Here is a 25452-nt window from a genome sequence, read left to right on the forward strand (position 1 = left end):
GTTGGTGATTTATGTTTATTGTGTTCGTGCTTCTTTCCGATCTATTAAGTTAAGCCCTTTACAACTGATTTGTTACAGTTTCTTTTTATGTTTTATTGTTATACATCTGTCCCATGTTAGGGGAGGTTGTGTGATCACAAATATGTTTAACCCTCCAACATTCTTACAAGAGGGACGAAAGATACCAAAGGGACAGTCAAACTCATAAATCCAAAACAAACTGACAACACCATGGCTAAAAATGAAAAAGACAAACAGACAAACAACAATAACATGACACAACATAGAAAACCAAAGAATAAACAACACGAACCCCACCAAAAACTAGGGGTGATCTTAGGTGCTCCGGAAGGGTAACAGATCCTGCTCAACATGTGGCACCCGTCGTGTTGCTTATGTGATATAAAATCTGGTAAATAGTCTAATTCGGTAGGTCACATTCATGAAAGGGAAGGGGATTGTAGTTACGACGTAAGGAACATATCCGATATAATTTGTGAAAGTCAACCAACTTGTGATGGCGTCCGTAAAATTTACGAAGGGATGATTTCAACTTCACCATTTGGAACTCTTGGTTTAATAGCTTCCTTGTGAGCAGCAACCCTCTGTCAAGAAAATCATGAATGGAAATGCAAGCACGGGAATATCGTACCAATTGGGAGATATAAACCCCGTTTGCAGTTGGTCTTGGAATGTTGCTACTTAGAAATGGAAAGCTGAAACCATCTCTTTTGTCGTAAAGTTTTGTTTTCAACCGACCCTCATTGTCAATTTCTAGATGTAAGTCAAGATATGAAGCCGACTTAACTGTATCTGTAGTATCCTTTATCTCTAGTTTAATGGGATAGATGTGTTCTACATAGTCACCAAAGTTTGAATTATGTAGTGAAAGAACATCATCTATATAGCGGAAAGTAGAGTTCAAGGATATTGCTAACTTCTTATCTTTCTTCCTAAGAAGTTGCTGCATGAAGTCAGCCTCATAATAATAAAGAAATAAGTCGGCAAGTAGAGGGGCACAGTTTGTTCCCATTGGAATGCCGACAGTCTGTTGAAATACACGTCCTCCGAACGTAACAAATATGTTGTCAATAAAAAAATCAAGCATCTTTGATAATATCAGTTTCAGAGAATTTTTTGTTTGAATCAGAGTGATTCTATTCAAAGTAGGATTTATCCCTCAACAAGACAAGATACTTGTATCTACGTTGGCCATTCTTTTTTATGAAGCAAAGCAATACCAACTCTTTCAATTTGTCTTTAAGTTTGGAATGTGGAATACTTGTGTAAAGAGTAGAAAAGTCAAATGGTTTAATACTGTTACAAGAAAGAGAAAATTAGATTGTATGTACTCTAAAAGATCTTTGGATTTTTTTTTAAAGTATTCACATCTGATTCACGCCACCCCAGAATATGCAGTTTCACAATAACTTTGATTGCTGATAAAATAGATGTTAATAATTTAGAAAGAGGTTTCGTGGAGCACTTGGAAGACCCAGCAATATACCGTTGTTTGTAAGGACACTTATGTAGTTTAGGTATCCAATACAGTGATGGAAGATCCAGTTCTTCATCTTTGGTTGAAATTATTAACAATGTTGAGGTCACCGGTAATAACGTGGCCAGCAGGATTATATGTGAATTGGGAACTAGCACAAGTGCAATCAGGAGGTTTAGACTTGAAGTCATCAATATCGAGATCCTGCAAAACGTGTTTGTAATTGAAAATTTTAGTTGTAATAGGTGTGGTATAGGTATAAGAAATGATTGGTACAGACTGGTCTTTGAAATAAGGAGGTATTTTCGATTGAACTAATTTATGATGAAGGATATTGCATAAATTGACGCCATCGAGACCTTTGTTGGCAAAGGAAAGATTAAGTAGAGATCTTTTTTCTTTTTCATCTTTTCCAATGCGGACTGGCTTGAAAAGTCTGTGACTTGCCATATCCGAAATTAAAGCTTCAAGTTTGAATTGGTTTGAATGAGGGTTTGTAACAGTGGATTCCAAACATAAATTGAACAGAGAATGAAGTTTTGTAAGGCAGGGTAATGAATAAATTTTCGTGCGAATTAATATAACGTACCCAGTCGGTGATATATAATTCAGTTGTCATTAGTTAATGTCTGTCATTTTTGTTTTTCATAAATTGTATTGTTATAAATTAGGCTGACAGATTTCTCGTTTGATTGTTTCACATTTTTCCTGTCGGGGCCTTTTTTAGCGGACTGTATGGCATTTTTTTTCCTCATTGTTGAAGGTGGTATACTTTTGAATTGTATACACAAGTCATTGTTCAAGCGGTGTATATTTCAAACGGATAGATGGATGGATGAAGACGAATGACTGACTGTATAACATTCGCTGGCCAATCAGGACGAGAACATGATAATGTGATATGAGCATAAACCCTGCTTTGTACTAAACCGAAAAGCTAAGCCGACTGATTTTAATGTAATACTATAGTTCATAAGGTTACAGTCTTCGAAAGACTTGTTATCCTATCCGAATATATATACGTTATTCTGAATGTGAGCCGACTTATCCTTCTATTTCACCTAAATACCGTTGGCTGAGCAGAGAAGCAGCAAATGTCAAGTGTTTTATTTGACCCAGCAGACTATAGAGACGAAACAACGAATTCCCGTACTCGAAGCGAACACACTACCACGAGACCACCGATGTGGTTCAATGGCCGGATAAATGTGGTTAACCAAGTTACCGAGTTAACAAGAAGAAAAACAAGAAAAAAGAACGTTTGAATGTTCTATAAGACATGCCATCAAAGCCATGTATGATCCATCTACAGTTCATACGACACATATTTTTTGGAATATGCATCAGGTAAGCTCAGGGCTGAAGGATTCGGAAAGACAAAAATGTCGTGTACCAAGTCAGGAAAATGGCTTTTGTTATATTATAGTTCGTTTCTATATGTGTGTTACATTTTAATGGTGTGTTTCTGTTGTGTCGTAGTTCTCCTGTTTGATATTTGATGTGATTCCCTCAGTTTTAGTCTGTTACCCGGATTTGGTTTTTTTTCTCAATCGATTTATGAATTTCGAACAGCGGTATACTACTGTTGCCTTTATTTCACGACTGAATTGCACCAACTCACTATGCGCACCTTTACCATACATTCCCCAAAATTACAGAAGAGATAGTTTGGCACTGTGTCAATTTTTGGGCGAAGGAGCAGATTTCAGTATGATTGCAAATTTTAAAAACTGAAAATTTACATGCATTAAAGGTGCATCATGTACTAGTAAGTGATTTGAAACACGAAGAGCAACCCTTGTGTCTTACAAAGTATATTTGCAAGAATAACCACCAAATTTCGCATACTTCACATTTATCAGTTGTTTATGTTAATAATTTAAAAATAGAAAAAAATCAACGTGTTTATGCTCTTTTCCGAAGTCAGAAACTTCATTGTATGTAAGTAAGTAAGTAAGTAATTATTATATTGACATGTGTATCACAACATACATTTATACAATTATATACATAGCAATTTGATATTTACACCCGGCCCATTGGATCTATATGTCACTTTAGCAATATAATATAATATCAAAAAACGTAAAAGTTTACAAAACAAAATTACAGAATTAGACGTAAAGTTGTTTTTTTCTATGAATGAAAGCTGAATTTAATCTGATTAAAATACAGCTTCTGTGTCAAAGCTTTGCTTACAAGGATACATAACAAAGCTGTAACTAATTAGAGTGTCTGTCTATCTGTCATTGTAAGTCGTTGTATCTCTGTACCTTTTCATTCGGTCCTAATCGCGTTAAAGGTGTTTTAGTTGCCTCTCCAAATAAAAATAAGAAGATGTTGTATGATTGCCAATGTGGCCACTCTCCACTAAAGACTAGAGACCAAAATGGCGTACGTAGAACTTAGCAACTAAACAATAATCGCATTTATCTTTGTCATCGTCTTTGTATATCATTCAATTAAGTCAAAATCTCGTCATTGATAGTCAGTGTCTCTCCATTCACGTTATCATCTCGTCAGAACGTGATGTTCATTCAGTCAGAATAGTGATCGTGTCTTGCAATGTCTTTCCATGTCTTTTTAATTAAGTCAGAATAGCGATCGTGTCTGGCAATGTCTTTCCATGTCTTTTTAATTAAGTCAGAATCCTTTGTTTTAATCTGATTAAAAAACAGCTTCTGCGTCAAAGCTTTGCTTACAAGGACACATAACAAAGCTGTAATTAATCAGATTGTCTGTCTATCTTCTTCTTATACTTAGCCAAAAACAAGTCAATGTCATTAATTCTGCCGTTTAGAATCATTCAGAATAATGTTAAAATGTGTCATGAACTCCACATGACTTTTCAAATATAACGGAATAAAGTCAATATAAAAATAAGGAGATGTGGTACGATTGACAATGAGACAATTACCGCCATAGTACAAATACAGGGGATATAAGCAACAGATGCCAGGGATATGACCAGTTTGGCTTTAAAGCGTAAACATGCAAATTTTGACCATTTTTGACAAGACCTGACAACAAATAAGTTCAAACGATAAAGTTGAGAAGTCATTCCTTCGAAGTTTTAACGACCAACATCATGATTCTGATGACTTTAATGGCATATAACTCTGTCAAGTATTGCTTGCCACGTCTAGCAAGTTTTCTGAGCTTTGTTTTAGTTCTTTTACAGTTTTTATTTTTAATCATGGTATTGTCTGGGTTTTTTTTTTTGCGACACTTAGTATTTGAATGTCTCCATGATTTGACTCAAATTCTCATATTGGATTCATAAACCAATAAAACGTTTATCAACATTACAAAAAAGTTGAAAAATAAACAGTTTACACAGCATGGATTCGATGACAGAATTAGCATGTCGTGTGTATTTTAGTCTAGACGCCATCAAATCAACCATCGAGGCGAACTCCGAAAACTGCCGACGGTCATGTAACCTGATATAAAAAAAAAAAAACATAAATACAAATAGATTTGCGATTACGTGCAATTGGATTTTTCTAGGTTTTTTTTTATTCATATTTTAGGTTAAAAATAATAAATGTTTATCATCGTTTTTATTTATGCAAAGGTCATTTCCAGCTTAGGGATTAAATGGAAGGTAGCATGAATAGGTATTCAATGAGATCAAATTATTTTCTTGCAAGCTAATAATTCGTGATGTTTCGTATTTTATATAAGGTTAAAAATACATGTTAATCATCGTTTGTATCTTTATAAGAATGAGTTTTCATTCCATGTTTTTCTTTTAATAACTGAACACGCGTAATTCATGCGTAGCCCATATCTAGCTAAGGAATTGAAAAGAATGTAACATGAATACGGATTCAATGAGATGGAATAATAAACTGATTGAAAGATTATGTATGTAACATATGAGTATCAAGCACAACCCCTCCCGTAAGGTGTTTAGTTTCATACCATCATGAAATATATGAGCGGAACAAAACCCGTAACCCATATCATGCCAACAACTGGTTTTAGAATAAATGTTTTAATTTCTGATGCAAAGACCTTATAAATGAATCAACATTACAGCCAAAATATGCCATCTTTAATGACCTGGCAACAGTTTCGTAACTGTGTCCCTTCTTAATGAGTCTGTTTAAAGGTTTTGCTAGCTTTCGAGGTGAATGCCGACATTTTTGTGCTCTGTAAAGAATATCACCATAAAAGATTGGATGTGAAATACCTGAACGTATAAGATGTCTGCGTGTTGATTAATTTTTACGAATGATGTCCTTGTACCGATGATAAAATTAAGTAACTGTTTTGACTAGTTTTTGATATGGAAAACCCTGGTATAATAATTTTTCAGTAAAACATAAATTTCTTTTGCTAAAATCTAATACATTGTAACATACACGAGCAAATCCTACAAGTTGAGATATATAAACACCATAAGAATGTGTCAAGGGAAAGCCATGTTATATGAAAATAAAAGGGAAAAGCACGGACGTTTCAATGCACGAGAATGGGTGATATGTTCTAAAAATGGACAATTAACTATAGGAAATGAAAAATCATCTCTTCATCATTAATTTTGGTATTAAGCTTTCTGTTAATGATATAGATATCCCGATCCAGGAAAGGGCAGTGTTTATTGTTAGTTCATGTATTAGCTATATTCAAAGTCAGTTCAACAAGATAAATTTATTTCGTGTTCATACTGAAGTCGTCAAAGACTCGTACATGTAATTGAAAGCCGATATATCATCCAAATATCTAAAAGTATTATTAGGTTTTTGTACCAAATGTTGTTTCGATTTTAGTCATAAATTGTAACTCATAACAATACAGAAACAGGTCCGCAATAAGTTGTACACAGTTCGCATTCTGATAATGTGCTCTCTGTTTCAAAACGTAAAGTTAAAAGTTAATCGTCAGTCTACTTTTTTTAAATGGAGTTATTCCTCTTTGTATTAGATACAGGCAACAGTAGTCATTCTGTCAATAGTCCTAAATCGATAAAGTGAAAAAAATCCTGGCTACAAACGGAAACACATCAACTATAAAAGGTTAAACAAAGGAACAACAGAAAAAATGAAATGCAACAAAAAAACAAACACCAACATACATATAAACCAGTGAAGAAAAATGTACGACAGATAACTTTTTGTCTTTCAACAGGCCACCTATGGACCCCTCAGATAGTTGCAAGGTGTTTTCTTCTTGTGCAGATAGCCAATCTGTTATAGTTGGCTGATTAATTCAAACTTCAGAAGAATAAAACAATTGCATGAATCCATGACATCTATTAAAAACTTATTTAATTATCTCTCTAAACACATACGATCTTTGAAATAGTTTTATTTTCCATTACAAAATTTTACAAAATTATTCGAGTTCGACATCACACTGACCCCAAGTTCAATACTTTACCATATGCCTCAATCATCCTTTACATATGCTATTCATGTCTAGCAGAACCACCCCCATGCTTATGATTCGTGTTACCAGATAGGTAAAGTCGAGAGCTTGGATTGTAAAATAACAGATCATCACAATTATCGCGATTGCTTTATTAAAACAGAAAAAAAATCTTGGTTATTCTTTTTAACTTACCTATAAACTATTCCCGAGTAATCGTTACAATCGACACAGGCCTCACAATTAAATAATCCTTAAATGAATTATTACAGTATTGAAACGAGCAAATGTCCAAAGTTTTGATTGAGTTATACATCTTTGATCTTTGGTGGAGAGTTGCCAATCATACCACATCTTCTTTTTAATTAAAGGACGATTGAATTACAACTATGTGAATAAAGATAACAAGTGACAGAATGACATGTATCATGACCCTCTCCCATATGAATTTATTTCTATTTGTATACATCGAATGACTTAATTTTTTGTGTCATTTTGGTAGTTTGTGGAGAGTTGTCTCATGGGCAATCATAGTATTTCCACATCTTCTTTTTATACGCATTTTCAACTGATTTTTATAGTACTTTTTTTATTTAGTACTGTTACACCAATGTTAGAGGTTATTGGAGGGTTGGGCGCCCGCTAATATGTTCAACCCCGCCACATTCTGTATGTGCCCGTCCAAAGTCAGTGGTTGTTGTTTGTAACCGTTGATCATATGTTTTGTTATTTTATTGTTACATATGTACAGTTTTGGTATTGTTCTGTTGTACCACTCTCCCTGTTAGGGGAGGGTTGGGCGCCCACTGACATGGTGAGCCCCGCAACATTCTGTATGTGTCTGTCCCAAGCCAGGAGCCTGTATTTGAGTGGTTATTGTTTGTTACTTTTTATCATATATGTTGTTATGTTATTGTTTTGTACAGTTTTGGTATTGTTCTGTTGCACCACTCTCCCTGTTAGGGGAGGGTTGGACGCCCACTGACATGTTGAGCCCCGCATCATTCTGTATGTGTCTGTCCCAAGTCAGGAGCCGTTTTTTTGCTATATTACATATTTGTTTTTTTCGTTGATTAGTTTGGACATTCAATAGTTTTCTTGTTCAACATTTGTCATTTTCGGGCCTTTTTAGCTGAGTATGCTTTGCCCATTGTTGAAGGCCGTACGGGACCTATGGTTGTTAATTTCTGTGTCATTTGGTCTCTAGTGAAAAGTTGTCTCATTGGCAATCCTACCACATCTTCTTTTTTATCTAAGTAATTTTTTCTGGATGGACAATGTGCAAATCTGCTTACAGATCTAATTTGGCTCTTAAACAAATGCATTTTTACAAAAGGCGATGTGGTGTATACAAAAATTAGATAATAACAACACAAACCCCAAAAATATAATTAAATAATCCAAATACTTTAGGGATTGTGGAACCGTTAAAGTCCACAATTCAGGGGTCAACAAACGCGAATTTAATAGGCAGTACACCACCAATTCATGGTCCCATTGCTTTCTATGTTAAATTCCTCCGTTTCAAGCAGGCACACCTCTTTTATTTTAAGTTCAAATAAAGTGGCAATCATTGCATTTCAAAGCAACACTTTATGCAATCGGAACAACTCGGCCTTTCTGGTTGCACGAAGAAATAAGCTATTGTACTGCGTAGCGAGAATGGCCGAGTAGTTACGATTGCACTTTATGGTGTCTTGTACTGAAAAAATCAACATACCTTGCATGGCATATAAGAAAGAACTGGTTCCCGGAACTTCAGATGTACCAAAACAGGTACTTCAGATCTGACAAACAGACAAAATGTACCCTCTTTTTAAAATTTGGTGCAGATTTTTTAATATTCAAAATTAAGTCCAAAAGTGTTCTACAATGATCACCAGTCCTTCAGCTTTCATTTGATACCAAAAATACCTAAATATGCTACATATTTTGAAAGTTACACTCATGCGTAGGAACTATTTTGTGTTAAATATGTACTACTTTCTGTATGTGCTTTCTGGCCGGGCCTGAATAAGTGGTGTTACACCTAAAAGTCTAACATTAGAAGGGTTTTACGTCTTTACCCAAAGATAAACAGCAAAATACTGCACTTTTCAGGATGGAAACACAGTCATCTAGACATCCTAATAGTTGATATTTACGCTACATTCACACAGAAAATAAGTTAATTGATTTCGGCAAGTGTACCGAATGAATCTCTTCTTGTCAGTGCAAATTCGGCAGCCATGTTTTAAGACAAATATTTGTAAAAACAACATCCATAGTTATGTTAGAGGAGTCTAAAGTATAGTTGAAATGCATATTATATAAAGTATTTTTTGTTTTTGATATTAAATCAATTCGGACTGAGTGCATTTGATTGTTTTACTTTAATTGGTTGGCTTGTTTTCATTCGTTCCAACGTTTGGTTGAGTCCGTTTTTATGGACTCCATTCTCCCTTTTTGAATTTATCTGCATGGGAGCTCGGCACATTTGGTAATACTTGTTTTATATAGTTGAGATGCTATCTGTAATAATTTCATGTGATTATTATTTACTTTGGACACAATCTTTAGTAACTACTAACATATCATTAGTGATTTTGTTTGTTTGAATAATTACCAGAATCATTGGAAGCATTTCAATATTAAATAACAGCTTCAGACAATACAACATATGAAAATGAGTTCTAGTAATACATATAAGAAACGTTGCTGTCATTACCATTTAGTTGGGATACAATCTTCTTCAACTTATAAAAGCATACACCTATATAGAGCACTCGCTGCCGTCTAGATAGAATATCATAGAAATTACACCTTGAATTAACTATCACTAACAGCCAATAATTGGTTGACTTGACAGCGTTTGCTACATACACATTTCCCCAGCATTTTGTGTCTTACATTGCCAAGATCATCAACTCCCCCGACATTCTATATTTTATGTTTTTAACATATATATGTTTGTTGTGCAAGTCAAGTCTAGGTGGAAATCCTATTTTTCGTATAATTCGATTAAAATGATTTTTGTCTTTCTAAAAATATGCAATAATCAGCTATGCATTATGCAAATACAGAATCATAACCAGCCAATCAATTATCCTCTTTATAATTTGTATATCCGATGTTTGTTCAATTTCAATATTTAAAAATCTAAGAACACCAACCGGTTTACACCGGATGTTCTATTTATATGCTGGATTAATAACTTTAAGAACCCTTCAAAATGCGAGTCATGTAAAGTAACATGCCGATCGTTATGTATTTCAACGCTAGTACCCTTTTAAATGAATATTCGTTCAAAGGTAGACCGGTACAGCTAACAAAACACCATTTGTCTGAAACCTGACATAACTGACCAATTAGAGATCGATTGTCAAAAGAAGACTCGTTTTTCTACCCTTTAAACATTTGGTAACCACAAAAGATGGCACTTGGCAGGATTAATTCTGTCCATTTCTTGACACTCACCATGTAACAATGTAATAATCATCCTATATGTCATCATCATCAAACTTTTCTTACCAGACAACCGTTTTTGTTTACCAATAAGTCATAAAAATTGAAAACAACACTTTATAAATTCTACGAGACCAAAGAACCTTTAGTGTCGAATATTTAAAAGCCAAGGATGTATAAAAACAGTTGAAGAGCTACTAGTATATGTATTATGACCAAAACGACCTTTTTAAAAAACAAATGATAACTAATCTATATATGGTCAACTGTGTCCTGAAGACGGGGGTTACAGTTTACTAATTAAGAGCTTTTGATCTCTCGTATATATTGAAAGGTGCTGTTTGTCCAAAAGTCGCTTTAAAGGTATCAGTCCGCGTATGTTGCTTGAAGTTTCATTCGAAGCTCTTCTGTAATATCCTACTCATACTACAAATCTGAACTATTTTTTTCTGATTTTTAAAGATGACTTTAACAATGACATAAATGATATTTTCAGAACAGAAATTAGATTCCTGCACCTTGCTAAAGTTTAAGTAATTTTCTTGACAAGTATAACATTTATAATTTGTAACTTGAATATCTAAGCAAATATTTCATTGATTTATTTCTGGAAATGTTCCGAGGATAATATGTATAGAATGTTATGACCAATGCACTATATTTTGTGTATCTCAAAAGTAGTAATAAACCTTGGAATATTAAGATATCAAGTCTGTACCATAGGGTTTTGATTGCAGTTCATGTAATCTTTACCCCAAAAAACTAAAATAAAGGTAAATGAATCTTATCGGATAAATTCTTTAACCTAAAGTGTACTGTTTAGGCGCCTTTGTCTTTGTTTTACTACTGGCTTTCAATTAAGTTTCTCATGTACATCAAAAGCAGTTGTACATGACTTCGAGGGATTGTGAATGCAGTTTTATTCTAATCTTCTTTTTATATGTTCTTCTTCATTAAGTTCCGGCTGTAAATCACAAAAATCGCTTCGATGTAATATTGAAATTAAATTTTATAAATAATAAAAAAAAAGCAACATCATCAGGAAAACTAAAGCTCGGAAGATTAAAGTACATTTAGCCCTCATTGCAAGCACATCAACAGTAGGTGTAGTTACCAATAACATCTGATATTTTCATAATCGCCATATCATACCCTTTCTAGGAGATTATGATCACAGCTTATAGACCTACCTTTCCGATATTTAAATTAGTTATACATTTTATTTACAGAGTGAAGTGTGTGTATCAATGAGACAACCAACAAGAGCTCAAATGATCTAGATGCCTGCAACTGTAGGTCACCGTTTGACCTTCAACGATGATCATAACCCACACCGCATAGTTCACATTTTTTTATAAATCTTCTAGCAAACAATGGCTCCATAATTCGTTGCAACTTAGAAAGGGAGACATGTTTGCACGATACACATTGATAAATTTTGAGTAATGTTCGTAGGTTCAAATAATAAATAGCAATAAAAACAAACTTTTTTCAAAATAATTTATTTAAATCAACAAAAACAATGCACCGCAATTCACTAGGTATCAAGTAAAACAATCTTTCGGTAAAGTTGAGCATCATTATAACAAATACTTCTAGTATGAATATTGTATGAACTGTTCCATAGCTACAGATAAAATCAATTATTTTCTGTATTGTCTCGTTCGATATATTTTAACAACCTATTGCATTTTTGTGTACAGAGACAAACAAAAGCAAAAACATAACTGAAGCTCATCAAAATTGTAATGCATAATGCCATTTTCAGTTCTTCTGTATATTTTTTTGAAAAAGGGACAGTAGGGTACCGTATACGATTTTGAAATATTTAAACATGTTAATTTTGCTTCAAACATTTTCAATCAGCGAATATTATTGAATACTTTTAGCAATTCCATGTATCCTGATACACTTTGTCAAATGTGAAAGTTTATAGAAATTCTGTTTAACGTGAATTTGGCTACTTATGCCCCTTTAATGTTAAATGATATTTGTATTTTCTATTAAAAGGGAAAAAGTGAGGGACAGAAAAGAAAGAGAGAAAGAGTGCTAGTTATTGATTTACAATCTAGTGAATGCAGCACAACAAAGAGATCCGGAAAGACAAATAACAGATATGTTCGCACAATAACTCGTCTTGTGAAGCAAGAACGTATAAATCCTTGCGTGAGGTGACGATATCATTGAATATGTAATTCGTATAGTCTTTTAGTGGAACTTGCTTTCATCTTTGAATGCACTCATGCATTCAGTGTCTTCGTGCAGGAACTGCTTATTCCTTTTACCGTTTTTTTCTTTGACAGCTTTCTGTCCATTTGATTGATGTTTCGATGAATTTAATGCGTCAAATAGACGTCGATTTCAAACGTTTGATTCACCTGAAGATCTAGATTTTATAAGATTCAAAGTCGATGACTGTGGAGAGAATTCTGTACTTGACGTAGTATTTGACATCTGGCTTCCCATTAATCTGGTAAAGGCTGGATTAAAATGATTTTTGATTTCTGCTTCCATTTCTGCATATCGTTTTTCTTTAACAGGTCCAAATGATGGCAATGGTTTCATATTTTCTCTTAATACCTGAAAGAAAGAAAAAAGGAAAATTAAAACTAGTATGCATAGCTGACTCAGAGTAATAATTTTAGCTTGATAAGTTATGGGTCTGTCAGACAAAGTACAGAAAATAATTGGATTCAATTACCATAAGGCAAAATATTACGAAATGCTTAAGTAATGATAACCATATAACTTTTTAACATTAAATGTTCTACCCGATTTAACACATTTGTATATATCACCAAACTGCATATGTTTCATTTTATAACACCAGTAGATTTATCAGGTTATATATTGAAGTAATAGGACTAAAAAATTACCTCAAATCCTCCAACAGTACAGTACTTATACAAGAACCAGGCAGGAATAGCTACAATGGGAAACATTGAAATCAACCATGCGAGACTGTTGGCCCAGGCGGGATACTTCTTGTCATCCATTGTTGGTTCTTTGTACATGGCGATATTCAGGATAATTGTGACCTAGAAAAACAAAATATTTTGAATTTAAAAAAAAATTTAAGGTGTGTTCATCTTTGTTATCACGAAATTGGGAAACCACTGCATTATTTTCCACTTCAATAAAAAAAATGACGAATAATACAGTTGAAGTAATCAATATAGATAAGCTTCGGTGAATTGAAATATGATCTCTATGGAATATGCGATAATAAAATTATTTCCTGTAGCAGTATCATTGTAATCTACCATATCATCATTCAAATAAATAACGTTGATTTGAAATAAAATATTATTAAATTGAAATGAGTGTTATGATCTCGATGGTAAAAATATTTCCTGGAACATTTGAAATGTAATCTACCCTTTCATCATTCAAATGAAAAATGTTGAATTGAAACGACAGGAATATTTAATTTAAAATGGAGACTTGTGATACAAGTTAATAAGACAGCAACCTACGACATAAAAATACTTACAGCAATAATAAACGGAGATAAAAACTTCCAACAGATTATCCAATATTTTCCTGGTCTTGAACCAATCATCATTTGTAAATTTTCAGAATATTTATCCATACCTGTAAATAGATAAAACATATCTTTTGTATGATTTGTTTGAAAGGACCATGATATATATCAGATTTAAGGCTGAGTGGAGAAAAAAAGCTAACAACGTTTTTAATGTACGAAAATAAGATGTTTCAACTTGAGTTTACTTTTTAAACCTGGCAATACATATAGTTTTTAATTTCTTCTTTCTTGCAATGTCTCTGTTGTAAGCTACTCTTCGGAAACACATTATTACAATCTTTTGGTTTGCTGGGGTTCGTGTTGCAACACATGTTTACAATCCTTGGTTTGCTGGGGTTCGTGTTGCAACACATGTTTACAATCCTTGGTTTGCTGGGGTTCGTGTTGCAACACATGATTACAATCCTTGGTTTACTGGGATTCGTGTTGCAACATATGTTTACAATCCTTGGTTTGCTGGGGTTCGTGTTGCAACACATGATTACAATCCTTGGTTTACTGGGGTTCGTGTTGGAACACATGTTTACAATCCTTGGTTTGCTGGGGTTCGTGTTGCAACACATGATTACAATCCTTGGTTTACTGGGGTTCGTGTTGGAACACATGTTTACAATCCTTGGTTTGCTGGGGTTCGTGTTGCAACTTGCAACACATGATTACAATCCTTGGTTTGCTGGGGTTCGTGTTGCTAAATTTTTATATTTTCATCTTGTGTTTCGTTGACTATTGTTATTGCTTGTCCGTCAGCCCATATTTATTGTCATATGTATATATACAGTAATGTCAGTTTTTCGTCGACTTTTGTAAATTTGGATGCACTCTTTTAATCGTTTCCCCTTTATATATATCTTACTATTTAATAATCTAGAGTGATATGTAGCTCTGATATTAATAAATGGCCGAAATGAAGTTTTGTGCAATCCTCCAAATTTACCAACAAAAAAAAAGAGGAAAAAAAGGAAAATTTGGAAACTTACCATAAATCCAACTAATTCCAACAAGTTCCAGTAACCCAACAACAAGCAGTGGGAATCCACCAACACTAAAGTCGACAATGTTCAGTAGGTATATACCACCCTGTAATTAAACAAATACAGATTACATACCAATACTAATTTTAGATCGGACGTCCGATTTTCGGAGTGTAATAAGCTTTAGGCAAGGCAATGGTTCCTTTTTTTTTATTTAGTGCTTGGAGGGGGCCATATGTAGCATGTCAAAGCAATCTTTTTGTACCCAATTATCCACAATACTATCATTTAAATGTGACACTGTCACAGAAACATCTTTATTATTGTTCTCTCGTCCAACCTGCTTGATAGTGACAAAACCGTATATATTTATTTATTCTATCTTTTTCAATATAACCATTTAATTTTCTACTGGACATGAGACAATTTTAGCCAGTTAGCTATAAAATTCAAGATGTAATATCTGCCATGATTTTCGTTATATATACTTACATTACAGACCATCGGTAAACCAAGGAGGAAAGCGCTTCCAAGCATGACAGCTCTAAATATAATGTTGTTTTTTCTGATTCTCAGAAATTGAGGAAATTCGTCACCAATTGCACATAAAAATGTCTCTACGTAAGAAAACTGGAAAATATGAAAGTCAAGTTTAGTGCAGTCAACTTATGAAATTAATTATCTTTTAAATGGTACAAGTACACAAACACTGACGGAAGTGTTTTTATGCAAATCATAGAAGCTTACATCATGTAGCAGTTGTGAAATATAAGTCTTTAATACTCTGCATCTGTTGTTTATTGTTGTTTATGCATCTGTTGTTTTTAAAACTCCTACTACAAACGTACTATAGATTTTTCAGGTCACCAAATAAAGAGACTAATTGATGCAAATATGTATGATGTCAGATGTTCCTTCGCTCATCAACTTTTGATTGAACTCGCTACTACATGCATATTGGTTTTTAAAACATATATTCTCACGTTCATCTCTTCGTCTTGTTCTTTCGTTTTTATTTATTGTGATTAACAGTTGTACCATATCGTTTTGCTCATACACAAACATATAGTCTATGTCTGATATTTTAACCATTGAAACGAATAAAAATAATTCTGAAATATTTTACGATACGATAACAAAGTTGAAGTCTCACCTCAGAACCAAATCCCAAAGTAGCCATCATGATGAAGAAGAACACGGACCACATTGGTGCGATTGGCATACGTGATAAAGCTTCTGGGTAAACAACAAAGGCAAGACCTGGACCTGCAAATTAAACAATAACAGGTAAACAAAACAATCTCTGGAAAGTAAACAACAGGTGGTTTTTCCAATAAGAAGGTGAGGCATGTCTGATTCTCATAAATAATAAGGACTTTGAACTTCTTAATCGTCTTTTGACGTAGATAGTAAATAAACAGAAACTTCGAAAACCATTATTACAACTTGACATATGTCAAATCGATTCTGTCTGTAATACCTAGGTAGGTCTATTGATTTTCCTTACGTAATGAAAAGTTATTGCAAATCATTAATACTGAAGAAATGACAAATCAATATTCTATGTCGAAAAATAGATTTAATATTTCATGCATATTATAATTAGAAAACAGAGATAAAAAGACAAAAAACATATATAATTTGTTTTACGCCTTCAAATCTGACTTACCGCCATCTGCAACTACACTGACGTCAACACCTTTCTCCGTTGCCATAAATCCAAGAACAGAGAAAATTACTAGACCGGCAAACACACTGGTACCACAGTTAACAAAACATACAATAAGAGAGTCCCTAAAACAGTTATTGTTAAACTTGTTGTAGCTGGACATAGCAATCAGACCACCAGTGCATGCACTAAGGGAGTAAAAAATCTGTGTTGCTGCGTCACTCCACACGTGAGGATCCAGCAGACGTTCGAAGTTTGGTTTCAGGTAATACTCAATTCCGACTGATGCTCCTGGTAAGGTTACTCCTCGGATGAACAATACTGTCAACATGACGTATGGGAAAACTGCAGTAAAGTAGACGACCTAAAACAGAAATAGGCTGCTTTCAGATGGGTTCCAGAGTTAGAAGACTATAGCTATTAAATTGCGTATACTACCGACCTGATTACTTTTAAGTTTTATACTACCTTGACTATTTCATATCCCGTTTCTATCATACACAGTTGTTAATAAAACCTGAAATGACCACTCTGAATTCTACATGGCTTCATTCAAACATTTATATAAAAAAAAATGAGTATTCATTGGCGGGCGTAAGGTAGAATACACAATTATTTCTTTTGAAAATGATTTTAAACCTCCCTTAAAAATCGGTAATTATATGGCAAAAATATCTTCTCAAGGTTAACCCTCAAATTAATCAAGAGGTTAAATAAAGTACACCTTAGCTTGATGTCTTATTGATATTAACCAGAAATCTCCTTTTATTCACCCGGCATGCTACGTCACACCATACAGAAATATATAGCTGAATACTGGTACTTACCTTTCCCAGAGTTTTAATTCCTTTAAGTAGCACCAGGAAAACTACTACCCAGGCTATGAACAAAGTCAAGGCCAAATGCCATTGGATAGTACCAAAATCGTCTATAGAATCTGTCTGTTGTAAAACATGATACCTAAAATAACGAATGACTTATAAAATTTCTGTGAGTCTTAACTTATTCTGTTCCTTCAAAGAAAAAAATAAATGGTTAAATGCATGTCTCGTCTCCTGCAAAACTCGGTCTTTGTATACTTTTTTTATTTCACTTTTTGAAAATAATTTTGTTTTAATTTTTTTCTCTCTGACTTTTAGAAATTTACTTCGATCATACAAAGAATCCAAAACTAAAATATTTTCTCAATAGTTAAGTATACAAAGCCAATTGCAACTGAACTTTACAATAGCTAAATCGTAAAGAATATGCTTTCATCAGGAACTCTACTGTTCTGCAATAAAACATGTTATTAAAGCAACAGACAAAGCAGATTCTTTCGATTTTTATCGTAGAAGCTCATCACTAATTGCCATTGACGACCGGTTAGAAGGAGACGAATATCATCATCTATTATATTGTTCTTTCGTCTCACCTATAGAATTCCTCACTTGGAGTCCGGGAAGTGTTGGTGTGCAGAGACATGGCTGCGGGTACACCCGTAGTTGTATTACTAAACGTGTCTGTAACAAAAGGAAACAAAACTGGTCAGAATCATAATAATTATAAAATGTCCCTTTAGTGATATGTGACAGTTTAGAAATGGATCCAGATTTTGTATTTCGTTTATAAAATTAAATTTTTGATAATGGATGTATTTATATGTTTATTATATATATATATACTCACACTATCTAATTTATTGAATTTTTAAAAATCTTTTATTTTATTGCAGTCCCTAGATCCACCTCAAATATGTTAGTAATTTTCACACACACACACAAACACATGGGACATTTGTAAATAACACTCTTAAATATAGAAATAAATAATGCAATATAAATTAAGCTCATATTTTTTTTCATATTGAAGGTCTCATTATGAGGGAACCCTTGCATTTAGCTTATTCCTTTAACTTTATATATATTTTTTCACATGCAGATATTTTGATTGATTTTAATATTCAACCTAGGGAAGCGAAAAGCATAATAATAAAACCGGTGGTTTTGGAGAGAAAAAAACATGCAAAAAGGGTTGATTCCTCGGAATGAGACCGTCTATATTTAAGACCCACACGCATGAAATTGAGAACTTACTATTGGCTACTGTTTTAGCGTTGGCGTCACGACAGTTTATCGTGTTCCAGTCGTTCCCACAGGAGGCCCATGGCAGCTCTGTTGTAAATGATGCGTATAAGAAATACAGCACATGTGATATTACAACGTTGTAATACAATCCTATTAACCAGGACACTATCACCATCGCATAGCCAAGACCTGAAAAATATTTATAAACATGTAGTCAAAATACGGCACTAAACTGCAACATTTTTTAAACGAATGGGTTAAATTGAAAAATGCTATCAGAATAATAATATTAAGATAACATTTTTTAAAATTTTTAGTCATCCAGTTTACTCTTTTGATTGTGGTTCCCACTTTCGTTGCAATTGGTATAGGAACATACCAGAGTAATAACCTTCTTTTAATATCTTTAAGCTACGAAAACAGTTGTATAAGGACGTATGTAAGTTATTCGTCCTTGAGTTGTATAAATCATCAATTTATGTACCACCCGGAAAACAAAACAAAACAAAACAAAACAAAAAAATGTCACAAACCTTTCAGAAGTGGATTCATCCTCCACATGCTCAATGGTCCGAGACTAGCAAACTGTCCGATTCCAACTTCCATATAAAATAACGGCAAGCCAACTGCTGCTAACATCAGCGTGTATGGTAACAGAAAAGCACCTACAATGGAATTAAACAAATTATAATTTTATAATGTTACTTGTATCTATCGGTCTTATATAAATTAATTAAAGCAAGACAATCATAAGAATCTGAGATGTTGCTGAATGTTTAGAATAAAACGAATGACGTGAGGGAATGCACCTTGAGTCAACGGTAAAAGTCTACAGATTGCTTGAAAGCAATCGTATCCCAAAAATACGGGGGCAGAATGCGGCCATGAAAGAAAAAAAAATTATGTCGTTCCCTCAAGGTACTATGTCGTTCCCTCAAGATGCTATGTCGTTCCCACAAGATAGCTATCTTGTTCCCTCAAGATACTATGTCGTTCCCACAAGAAAGTTATCTCGTTACCTCAAAATAGCAATTTCAATACAAAGATGATATGTCGTTCCCTCAAAATACTATGTTGTTCCCTCAAGATGGTATGTTGTTCCCTCAAGATACTATGTCGTTCCCACAAGATAGCTATCTCGTTCCCTCAAGATGATATGTCGTTTCCTCAAGATATCATGTCGTTCCCTCAAGATATTATGTCGTTCCCTCAAGATACTATGTTTTCCTCTCAAGATGATATGTCGTTCCCTCAAGATATTATGTCGTTCCCTCAAGATACTATGTTTTCCTCTCAAGATGATATGTCGTTCCCTCAATATGCTATGTTGTTCCCTCAAGATAGTTATCTCGTTCCCTCAACATAGCAATATCAATGCAATTTTAAAACCATGTTGAGGGAAACACAAAGTATCTTGAGGGAACGACATAACATCTTGAGGGAACAACATAATATCTTGAGGGAACGACATATCATCTTGAGGGAACAACATAACATCTTGAGGGAACGACATATTATCTTGAGGGAACGAGATAACTATCTTGAGGGAACGAGATAACTATCTTGAGGGAACGAGATAACTATCTTGAGGGAACGAGATAACTATCTTGTGGGAACGACATAGTATCTTGTGGGAACGACATAGCATCTTTATTGAACGACATTGTATCTTGAGTGAACGACATATTATCTTGAGGGAACGAGATAACTATCTTGAGGAAACGAGATAATCATCTTGTGGGAACGACATAGTATCTGGAGGGAACGAGATAACTATCTTGTGGGAACGACATAGTATCTTGAGGGAACGAGATAATTATCTTGTGGGAACGACATAGTATCTGGAGGGAACGACATAGCATCTTGAGGGAACGAGATAGCTATCTTGTGAGAACGACATAGCATCTTGAGGGAACGACATAATTTTTTTTTCTTTCATGGCCGCATTCTGCCACCGTACAAAAACGATATATATAGGCTATACTTATAATATTTAGCCTAAACCGCAACAAAACGGAAAGTTTTTTTTTAAGGACATATTTGTATCTAAATTTCAACAGTTTGCTCCACATTTAAGGTGTAACATTAACTAGAAATATAAACTATATCATTAACATGAAACCTTTTTGGACTATCTATTAGTAATTCAAATAAGGAAGTCCGTATTGAAGTGTTTCATAAGTATTTTTGTACATATGTTATTTGTAAAAACTTGTTTAAAAATTTGTCAAGGAAAATGAAATATGATATGATTCTTTACAATGTAGCATCGAGGAAGACGGACATATATATATGAATAAAACTGAAAGCAAAACGATGCCTTACTGATATAAGTTAAAACAAATAAAATACAAAATATTCATTTTTCGTTTCTTGTATGAGATATTAAAGTAGGTTTTGTTTTATCTTCTGTTTATGTATCTATAGAGTTTCACAAGGAAGAAAAAATGGGATGGAGTTATTAAATAACAGTTATTTCTTTAAATTATATATATGCATGTACCTCCGCCATTTTTGTAACAAAGATACGGGAATCTCCATACATTCCCTAATCCGACTGCATATCCAACCATAGTCAGGATAAATTCCATCTGCCCACCCCATGCTGCTCGGGGCTTCTCGTTTAAGTCCGTTGAGATGTCGTTACTTCCCGATTCATCACTTTCTTGGCTGTTTGTTTCATACTGACTATCGCCATTTGCTCCGTTTATTTCTTTCTGTATTCAGAAATAAAAGAAAATATGTATGTTAAACGATTGACAATGTTTGAGAATTGCATTTAATCAAATTGAGAATAGAAACAGGGTCTGTATTGAAGAGACAACAACCCGACAATGGAGCAAAAACAGCACAATGCGCCCAATAGGTCAGGACATCGAGAAAATCCCGCACTCGAAAGTGGCTTGCCCCTAAACAAATATACTAGTTCAGCGAAAATGGACGTCACAATGCACACTAAACTCTGCAACATAATTTATGAATAAGTACATTAAAAAAAGAAAGAAAATACAAGAATAACAAAGGCCAGAGGTCCTGACTTAGGACATGCGCAAAAATGCGGCTGGGTTTAGTCTGTTCTAATACATATAACAATACACTAAATCTAACGTCTTGAACTTTGTTTCACCTCACTGAAGGTACTGTAGGTTACAAAATAGTTCATGCTGAGGCAGTTTATAATAAGGTTATATAAAAAAAAGAAGATGTGGTATGATTGCCAATGAGACAACTATCCCTAAAAGACCAAAATGACACAAACATTATCAATTATAGGTCACCGTACGGCCTTCAACAAAGAGCAAAACCCATACCGCATATTGTCAGCTATAAAAGGCTTTAGAAATGTCATTAACAAAAACAATTGCTGAAATGTCGTGACCCACTTTATTTCCTCTTACCCCCCCCCCCCCAAAAAAAAAAAAACCAAAACCAAAACCGTGTAGTAGTAGAACACACACTAACACAGATTGTCGAGTGATACAGATCTTTAAGTCAATATTTATTAAAGAAGTTTTTAAGCGGGAGAAGACATTGTTATTCTATGTCGACTTTGTGGTTTTTAATCTTAATCGCAATTTAACGAAGTATTTCCGTTTATACCGGTTTTCTTCAGTACGTGTATAATAAAATATTTAAATAAATTGTTTATTTTAACATTTAGTGTAAATCATAAGATCATCATTTAAACTCCTTGTACACCTTTAAAAACATTTAAATTTTAAATGATTTAAAATCACTAGTAAAACTGAAAAAAGATGATTTTGAATTAGATACTTTTGTTATTCCACAAAACTAAAATCTTGTGAATGTATTTATCGCAGCTTTATTCAATAAAGAGCTTCACCAGGTGAACCTTGCGAGTGTGTGTTTTTTTAAATCGATGAACCGGTATTTAACTATTGATTCCAAGGTCAAAAGTGGAAATTTTTCACACCGTTGCTATTAGTAAGAATAACAATATAACATTTTCAATTGTTAAGATTTGTTTAAAAAAAAAAAAAAAAAAAAACAAACCGGCAAACATCCGTAAATGTATGTTGAAATAAAATATTTGACAATTAGCAAGGCGGATAATTATTATAATGTTGTCACGCAGAAATAAGAAACGCGATTTAAATGTTTTGTTAATGCTGTATTGTTTATTTTTGTTATTTTGTAACAATCCTATTTTACACTGCTTAGCACGGATAAAATATTTATCTTAATATTTTTAAGGATTGGTTTAACGATAAGCTTCTCAAAGGCTCTATAAAAATCATCATAACACTTTATGTTGCTCATCATGAGACCATTAATTGGTATGACAATATCTAACATATCTTTTCCTCCCCATATAACCAGTTAGTTAAGTTGCATGCTAGATTTCTTGTGCACATTTGATGCTGCAGAGGTTATTATCGATTAACATATCAATGTGTGACAGCGGAATTCTGCCAATCTGAATCGTTACTATGGCAACAAACTACTTAGATTCTAAAAACGTCTGCTGCATGGAAATTCGATTTGTAAATGTTGTGTTTGGCCTTTAATCAAAGATGTTAATCTATAGATGGTTCCCCGCCAACACACGGGTTGTGTAGCAATCTTAATGAAGAAAACAAGCAAATAAATAGCATATGTTTTACATGATTGCTAGCCCGAACGAAATGGCGAGGGAAAAAACAACTTTTTTCATACCGAAACCCATTTTAATCAAGAGCTATTTAAACATTATCTTAGCCTGTATCTTAGGGAAATATAAAGGATAGTTAACTTAAAATATCTCTTCAATGACCTTCAAACTCTATTTTCCTGTTGAATAATTGTAACAATGAAACCATAAGCAATATGAAGGTCATTTTACTTTACCATGTGTTGTATACAGATCAGAAAGACGATCTCACAAAATGATAATTATTCATACGCGGAAAATCTCTATATACATAAATAATTGTAATGGGTTTTCTGTGATTGAATTAATGTCATCTAGAAAAGCATGTTGGACTCATTGTCAAACTGTGTTATTTTAATTTTATAAGGCAAAGAAGCAAAAAAAATGAATATTTAAATTAAAATAAAATATTTGAGAGATAATTTAAATATGCACGGAGTACTGGGTTGAATCTAACTGAAAGAACGCGGAAACAACCGCCAAAACTTTAAACTTTAAACACGGAACTAAGCTATTTTCAACACTTAAACCTTCTATTTAACTATTTAATATTGTTTCAAAATTTGATCCACCCGACAATAAAAATAAGAAATGTATTAAAACATGTTTTTTGTAGTAAATATAAACGCCTTTCAACATGCTAATATTTTGCGGCCTTTAAAAATGAAATTTTAATTATTTTAATATTACTTACAACTTCTACAACTTGGACCTCTGGAAATAAATAAGGATTTTCTCCACCGTCTACTACTCCATTATCCAAACATGTCCCTTTCTCGTACCCATTCTCAAATGATTTAGGCATGTTTTTCATCAGTTAATAATAAATATATATAGACAAGAAAATATATTAAACACGGCTAACTTTTATTTGTCTTCACATCTATTCTTAACAAATGTGTGTGTGATTGTTAAACCCTCGAGCTTAACCCTTGCGCTAACAACTTCTTTCTGAATTCACATGTGGAAGCTGTGTAGTATTAATCTATACATTCCAGCCGGTGTGCGTCATGGAAGATTTTCTCAATATTTCCACGAAGTTATATGAATGAATGAAAGTGTTATCACGTGGGGTTCTATTTAAATATATGAGTTCACAAGGTCATTTGCTTGATCAATAATAACAAGATGTTTCTTAACTTGAAAAAGTATTGAAATGTTCGTTATATTAACGTCTAAAGTTTAAAATAAATCTATATGGATTGTCTTCTATCTTAAATTGTGTATTGATTAAAATTGTTTTAATTGTTTATCACTTTATAAATGGTTTATGTTTACACGTACATTAATGTATACTAGTCAACAAAAGAAATGATACACTCGTTTGAACTCAAATTTATCATAAAATATAAGATAATAGAAAAAAAACTGTTGAATTATCAAATTCAAACATTTTAATTCACAAAGCAAATTCATATGCATATGACATAAAGAATCTGATCAATTCAGTTGAAAAGTTAGAAAATTAATACCGAGTTATTGAACACAAGGGTCAAATTTATTTTGCCGTAAATGATGACAGAAGTCGGCATTTAATTTCGAAGATGAGAATAAGGTATTCAAAGGCATTACAAATTTTAAGCAGACCATGTTTAAGTTTCAAGTTTTCAGTTTTAATATCATTTCTTGATTTTTTTTTTGGTAAAAATATGATTTTTGAAAAAAACAAAAATTCTAAATTTTTTTCTTCGTTTTTGATGAGAAAATAACACTCTTTAAGAATAAGACCACTTGGACAATTATTTACCTTGGTAGAGTGTGCCTAATTTCTTTATGTATGGAAAAAACATTGCCTTGACTCGTTTCGTTTCTTTTTGTTGGCTAGTGTATACTTTCATATATACAGGAACAAATAGCATTTTTAAATCAATGTATTTATTTTTTCCCCTTTAAGCCCCCTTTAAAAAGAAAAGAAAGACGTCGTTGTATGCTATACCTGCGTTAAACAAACTCTAACTAGATTTGATCAAGGGACAAACAGATAGAGCTCGTATTGTTCTTTTTCTAAAACACATATCCTCAATAAAAACTTATTGAAAGTAAATTGACTTCTACATCCGGGATGGATATTATTGGTTTAAATTTAATGTGAACTTAAGTTTTGTATACAACTAATTTTACATATTTGTGATAATCAGTCAAGTTGGTTCCATGGTGGCGGTTTTTGGATGTATACTGGTGGATAAAACGTGGGGATACGTGATTTAGGGGATAGACAAAATGAGCGATC

At 33.3% G+C, this 25452-nt stretch overlaps 1 protein-coding gene across 1 annotated transcript; it reads right to left on the reverse strand.

The window, feature by feature from the left end:
• Positions 1 to 12058: 12058 nt before the first annotated feature.
• Positions 12059 to 24274, reverse strand: LOC134708214 (sodium- and chloride-dependent glycine transporter 1-like). Its single transcript, XM_063568582.1, has 13 exons — positions 23917 to 24274; positions 21075 to 21288; positions 19105 to 19236; positions 18581 to 18760; positions 17920 to 18007; positions 17333 to 17465; positions 16506 to 16869; positions 15990 to 16102; positions 15329 to 15466; positions 14843 to 14942; positions 13812 to 13912; positions 13195 to 13356; positions 12059 to 12898 (listed from the first exon to the last, which is right to left on the reverse strand). Exons 1-13 carry the CDS (start codon positions 24034 to 24036, stop codon positions 12680 to 12682), a joined length of 2064 nt encoding a protein of 687 aa, XP_063424652.1. The 5' UTR covers positions 24037 to 24274; the 3' UTR covers positions 12059 to 12679.
• Positions 24275 to 25452: the final 1178 nt, after the last annotated feature.

This window comes from Mytilus trossulus, chromosome 2 (genome assembly GCF_036588685.1).
Source record: "Mytilus trossulus isolate FHL-02 chromosome 2, PNRI_Mtr1.1.1.hap1, whole genome shotgun sequence".
Classification (NCBI taxonomy): Eukaryota; Metazoa; Mollusca; class Bivalvia; order Mytilida; family Mytilidae; genus Mytilus; species Mytilus trossulus.

Excerpts from the sequence above, each read along its gene's own strand:
- LOC134708214 (XM_063568582.1), bottom strand. The coding sequence starts at position 24,036 with ATGAAAAACATGCCTAAATCATTTGAGAATGGGTACGAGAAAGGGACA. Across the intron at positions 18,008-18,580 it reads CGCTAAAACAGTAGCCAATA|ACACGTTTAGTAATACAACT; the intron begins GTAAGTTCTCAA and ends CTTTTGTTACAG. Across the intron at positions 14,943-15,328 it reads GTTTACCGATGGTCTGTAAT|GGTGGTATATACCTACTGAA; the intron begins GTAAGTATATAT and ends GTTTAATTACAG.